This window comes from Octopus bimaculoides, chromosome 1 (genome assembly GCF_001194135.2).
Source record: "Octopus bimaculoides isolate UCB-OBI-ISO-001 chromosome 1, ASM119413v2, whole genome shotgun sequence".
Lineage (NCBI taxonomy): Eukaryota > Metazoa > Mollusca > Cephalopoda > Octopoda > Octopodidae > Octopus > Octopus bimaculoides.
This window is the reverse complement of record NC_068981.1, coordinates 192,867,343-192,874,007: the sequence shown is the minus strand read 5'-3', so window position 1 is coordinate 192,874,007 and position 6,665 is coordinate 192,867,343. Positions and strand designations below refer to the sequence as shown.

General features: G+C 36.8%; 1 protein-coding gene across 1 annotated transcript in view; it reads right to left on the bottom strand.

Annotated features, from left to right (window-relative positions):
* Positions 1-6,665, bottom strand: part of LOC128249593 (uncharacterized) — a 41,649-nt gene that overhangs the window by 10,976 nt on the left and 24,008 nt on the right. The window contains exon 7 of the mRNA XM_052973551.1: positions 2,116-2,195. Within this exon, the coding sequence (XP_052829511.1) occupies positions 2,116-2,195 (80 nt within the window). The remainder of the gene's footprint in view (positions 1-2,115; positions 2,196-6,665) is intronic.

Genomic DNA, 6,665 nt, shown 5'->3' with positions numbered 1-6,665 from the left:
TACATATATATATATATATGACAAGCATCTTTCAGTTTCCATCTACCAAATCCACTCACAAGGCTTTGGTCGGCCTGAGGCTATAGTAGAAGACACTTGCCCAAGGTGCCACGCAGTGAGACTGAACCCGGAACCGTGTGGTTGGGAAGCAAGCTTCTTACCACACAGCCACACCTATGCCCATATATATATACATACAATTAGAGATTAAAATAGCCTCATTAATTTAATTTAATTACTGTAATTTAATCTTTTGGGCTAAAATGAAACAGCTGTAAGAGAATATGTTGGATTTTTGCAGATAATACATATTAATACTATATCTCCATTTCCTAAATTTTCTTCACATATATATACAGTACATATGTATTTGTGTGTTTGTGTGTGTGTGAAGATACATGGCTTAGTGGTTAGGGTATTCAGCTCATGATTGTAAGGTCAAGAGTTCAATTGGTGACATGAAGGGCATCCAGCCATAGAAAATCTGCTTCGACAAATTTTGTCTGACCCATGCAAGCATGGGAAAGGTGACTTTTAAAAATTGGTGATGATGATGATGACAATGACGGCAATGACAATGACAACAACAATGATGGTGATGACGACGACAATGATGACAATGATGACAATGACGACGACGACAACAATGACAATGATGACAACAACGACGATGATGACAACAATGACGATGACGACAACAACGATGATGACGACAACAACAACAACGACAACAATGATGACGACAATGACAACAACGACAACCATAATGACAACGACAATGTTAATGATGATCGTCATGACGACAGTGATGATGATGATGACATTGATCTGTTTTGTTAAGTGAACAGAAATCCATCATCTACCAACACACACTTTAACATCTTTATTTCTTGTAAATATGAACTTATCTTCAAAGTAAAGTCTTGGCTCCAGACACAACCTACCAACTTCTACAGACGAGGTCTTCACAGCTGCATAAAGCATTGGGAGAAGTGTGTCACCATTGGTTCGTGTAGAGAAGGACTACGAATTATGCCAAGTCTCGTTTATCCCAGTCCTTGGGAAATCTTTAATGAACACCCCTCATATAATTGATGGTCACTTTATGAACTTTCATCGAAGTTAAGTTTAACAGTATTGTATCTAAACATCGATGTGGGAGGAAACGAAGAGAAATGAGGGCTGAGACAATGAATGCTGTTTGTCTGCCAAACTAGATGCATTGAGTGAAATTTTAATGGCTTTTCATCAAAGAAATTCATTAAAATTGGTGAAATTTTGCTGCTGGATACCATAACATTGATCAGACAGTTTGTCTACATTTCTAAATTTCTAACCATAAATAGTCATAGGTGCAGGAGTGGCTATGTGGTAAGTAGCTTGCTTACGAACCACATGGTTCCGGGTTCAGTCCCACTGCATGACACCTCGAGCCGACCAAAACCTTGTGAGTGGATTTGGTAGATGGAAACTGAAAGAAGCCCAATGTATGTATATGTGTGTGTGTGTGTGTGTGTGTGTGTGTGTGTGTGTGTGTGTGTGTGTGTGTGTGTGTGTGTGTGTGTGTGTGTGTGTGTGCGTATGTGTTTGTGTGTCTGTTTGTTCCCCCAACATCGCTTGACAACCAATGCTGGTGTGTTTACGTCCCCGTAACTTAGCGGTTTGGCAAAAGAGACCAATAGAATAAGTACTAGGCTTACAATGAATAAGCTCTGGGGTCGATTTGCTCGACTAAAAAGCAGTGCTCCAGCATGGCCACAGTCAAATGACTGAAACAAGTAAAAGAGTAAAAGAGTCTTCGGATGTTAATCTTTAATAGGATCTGGCTGCATGTGGGTCTAATCCAGTGTTCCTCAACCATTTTTTACCAGCAGACTCCTTTGATTCCTATTTTTATTCTACTGAATCCCCGTAGCCATTTGATGATTCACAAATCCTTTTAGATTTTTATAATCAAATATTATTCAACATAATATTTTAAAAATTGTCAAAATATTTTGTGTATTGTAAAACTATAACCAATCAACAGATATTGGTTTCAAACCTCACCAGTTTCAATGAACTTCCTTAATTATTAATCATTAATTGTAATTATTAAAGATTCATTCAAAATACCTCTTTATGTTTCCCATGTTTTGAGTTCTTTTTTCGTTTCGATGTTTTTCTGGATTTTTTCTTTCGTCCGCCAGAATGACCTGAACAATGCAAATACTTTATTAACAACGTTTTAAGTGAGTGATATCCTCATATGATGCAGGCATGGTGAGAAGTTTCTTTCTCAACTGCATGCTTCAAGGTTTAGTTTCATTGTGTTGCATCTTGGGCAAGTGTCTTCTACTATAGCCTCAGGCTGACCAAAACCTTGTGAGTGGATGTGGTGAGCAGAAACTGAATTAAGCCCATTGTGTATGTATATATCATCATCATCATCTTCATCGTTTAACTTTCGCTTTCCATGCTAGAATGAGTTGGACGATTTGACTGAGGACTGGCAAGCCAGAAGGCTGCACCAGGCTACAATCTGATCTGGCAGAATTTCTACAGCTGGATGCCCTTCCTAACGCCAAGCACTCCAAGAGTGTAGTGTGTGCTCTTACATGCCACCGGCACGGGAGCCAGTCCAGTGGCACTGGCAACGACCTCGCTCGAATGATTTTCTAATGTGCCACCAGCACAAGTGTTGCCCCAGCATGGCCATAGTCTTATGACTAAAACAAGTAAAAGATAAAAGATCATATCTAATAAAGTCTGAACCTCTGAATAAACATAAACATCACAGGACGTACACGTGAGGGGTTTCAAGGCTCCTTAATATTTTACAAAGCATTTACATCTACAGAAGCTGGTTTTCTTTGTCAAACTGAAAACATTTTGAGCAGACACCATTTCGAGCGTAGCCGTTGATCGTTACCAACGCTGCCTTCCTGGCACTTGTGCCAGTGGCACGTGAAAAGTCATTCAAGCGAGATCATTGCCAGTGCCAATGGACTGGCTCCTGTGCAGGAGACACGTAAAATACACCATTTCGAGTGTGGCCGTTGCCAGTACCCGCCTGACTGGCCCTCATGCTGGTGGAACGTAAAAGCACCCACTACACTCTCGGAGTGGTTGGCATTAGGAAGGGCATCCAGCTGTAGAAACTCTGCCAAATCAGATTGGAACCTGGTGTCGCTTCCTGGTCCACCAGTCCTCAGTCAAATCATCCAACCCATGCTAGCATGGAAAGCGGACGTTAAACGACGATGATAATGATGATGATGATGATGAAAGTAAACATCTAAACACATTTAAACACCTGGAGAGATATAGAAACGTCTGCAGCCTACAAAAAGCTACAGACTGAGAGAACAAACATTCAGTTACCTATCGACCTCCATACACAGGACCCCTAACAAATACTTAACATACAAACCTAAAATTCCTTTACAAAAAATAGATTTGGTTTCACCATCTCAGAACGAAATCATTTGCTTAAAGATTCACCATAAAGTGTTTGAAGGTCCAAATGCTATTTGAACATTATCTGCCAGGTCTGAGAAGAAACACAAAGTAAACCACTCTTGTAGCATTGTTTTGGTGATGCATTGCCTTTTTTTTTTAATATATATATATGATCCCCATATAACAGAAAGCTGGGATTTAAGCTATCTTTTTATGGTTACTGGTGTCTTAGAATGGTTACTGGTTACTGGTGTCTTAGAACAACGGTTACTACGGTTAGAACTATGGTTAGAACTACAGTTACTTAGAACTATGGTTACTGGTGTCTTAGAACAACCAATGCCTTGAGTCTCGGATAATCCAAAGCATGACCATCACATAGAAAAGTCATGCAACTTCTAGCAACCACAAACCCTACTGTGGTTTTGCACTTCTTTAGAAATGTAAGTTCTGTTTGGCATCCATTTACGAAACATGTCTGTCTCATTTACATTAAAAATTAATTGCAGTATGTATTCTCTTTTGTCAATATTTTTCAGTAAAGCTTCTTTGTCAAAACTTACAGACTCACTCAGACTTACTTGTTGTCTGTGTGTTATTTATAATCTTCAGTGAGCTTTGAAGCACTCAAACCAACCATGACTTGCCACTAGAACTGTGTGTTTTCTTTCGGTTATCAAACAAACAGTAAGCTTTTATTTGTCAAGTAGTGAACATGGTGTGATACATTGGTTTATTTCCTCCAAGTTTAAAGTCTTTTTATATTTCCCACTTGGTTCTCTTCTAATTGTTAGGTATTTTGCTGCAGCTAAAAATGTTATATTTTGAGAACAAAGTGTAAATTTTTTGACATTACTATAACTTGTTCATGCATTCATTGGTTGCAGATTGAGAGTTCTTCCAATACCTACAACTTGTTAGCCCTCATTGAATTTCTGTAATACTACTAATTTCATTCCTAAATATTCTCTCTCTCTCTCTCCTTTTTTGTTTTTCTTTTTGTTCACAACGGTTGTGCACAGAGCACATTTAGCTGTCATTGCAACAGGCATAAATCAAGGGATAAGCATTTGCATAAGTTGCTACTTTTTGCATCTCGCAGGCTGTGTAGCAGTTTCTTACTCAGCTGCTTTGTTTTAATTTGCACATTTATTCTATCTCCACAGTTATTTATTTATTTGTACCATTTTATTAGAATCTCCATTTAATATCATGTGCAAAAGGCCAACAGAAATAAAACTTCTTGTGGACAATGCTTCAGGTGACTCACCTAGCATTGATCACCTGACAGATAGTGTTGGGTCACAAAACACAACCGGCTGGATTGGACTTATGGACCAGGAGGTGGGTTGTTGCTACATTCAAAGCCTGATTTTTATGGTGAATCTAAGAAAATGACGTTGTTCTGAAAAGGTAAAACCAAAACTAGTTTTGTAAAGGAATTTTAATGTGACAGAAAATGTAACTGCAGTCTGGTGATGAGTAGGAATAACTACAATGGATATTGTCTGAATTAAAGTCACCCAGGCTGACTCACAGACTTCCTGGATTTCAAGAAGTCAAGAGAAAATGTTTATCTGATGTTTGTTGTAATGAATGTACCAGGCAGAAATCAAGGAAATGAATTAAGAAAATTTGGTGGAATTTATTGAATCTCATGGTGAAGAAATGGCTAATGAAGATTTCTTAAGATATGAAGCAACATGGTGCTGAAGATGAACATGATAACAGTGAAAATGTGGAATCACCATGAATTCTAACAACAAACGATTCTGGCTGGGGTTTTTCAGCTTTTAATTAAAACTTTGATCATTTTCATGAAAGAAAACTCATCAAAAGGACAAAAGTTGAGAAATAAACAGTTTAATTATTATAGTGTTAATTATTAATAAATAGAGTGGATGCATCTATCACAAGAAATTGCAGAAACAAACAAAAAAAAAAGACATTAGAAACCTTGAACATGTCTATTTATTAAATAATTATTTTACTGGTTTTTATTAATCTTTCTTAACCCTTTTTGATCATAAAAAGCCTTTGGTTGTAAGATACAAATCTACAAATCTTTATAGTGATTGAAATTAAAACCTTTCAACAAAATTTGATGTCAATTTATGTTTAAAATGTCAGCTTAATCATGAGAAAATTACTTTAGTAAATCCTTCATTATTTTCAAAATTAATTGAAATAATGGAAGTATATTTCAACAGAAATATAATAACAAAAGGATTTATTTCAACGTTTGATAATTGAAAATGTTTTTTAAGTTTTCATTTAAAAGTTTGTTGATGCTTTTATAAGAATATATTATTCTATAAATCTTACTTATATGATTGAGCCTAGGGTAAGACTGCTTTTGTTTTACCTGGTTTTATTTAAAGTCACACTCCCCAAGAACCTCTAAGCAACATTAACTGCTGAACACCTACAAACAACAAGATGCCTTCAAAAATGTAAAACAGAAATAAAAGACATTTCACATTTAACTCCTTTACAGCTGAGACTAACAGGAACCAGCATTCCATTGTGTGTTGCAGCATTTTATCCCCAACATTAGCCTGTTACCCAATATAGATTCACAGCCGATGTATCTTATAACACATCTGCTTTATACTTTAGAAATAATATAATATAGAGTGCGCTGAGGATATAACTATCAGGTTCAGCAAATAATAATAATAATAATAATAAAAATAATAATAATAATAATAATAATAACAATAATACCAGTATTACAGGAGCTCAGCAAAATAGTGATTACTATATTAAATATAAAACCAATTTGTCATTTGCTAATTCTTGTTAATTAGTAGAGAGCAGTGATTACTATAATGATTATAGAACCAATAAGGCGTTTATTAGTTCCTGTTAATTAGCTGAGAAGAAGCTCAGCAAAATAGGGATTACTATACAATGTTTATCAGGCGTGAAAGTGGTTTGTTTTGTTTCTTTTGTCAAAAAAGCACTGGTGCTGGTGCCCCATAAAAAACACCCAGCAAACTCTGTAAAGAGGTTGGCATTAGGAAGTGCATCCAGCTGCAGAAAACATGCCAAAACAGACAATGGAACCTGGAGCAGCTCTTGGCCTTGCCAGCTCCTGTTAAACCATCCAATCCATGCCAGCATGGAAAAATGGATGTTAAATGATGATGATGACGATGATGATGATGATGATGATGATGAGGATGATGGTGGTGGTAGTGGTGGTGGTGGTGGTGGTGGTG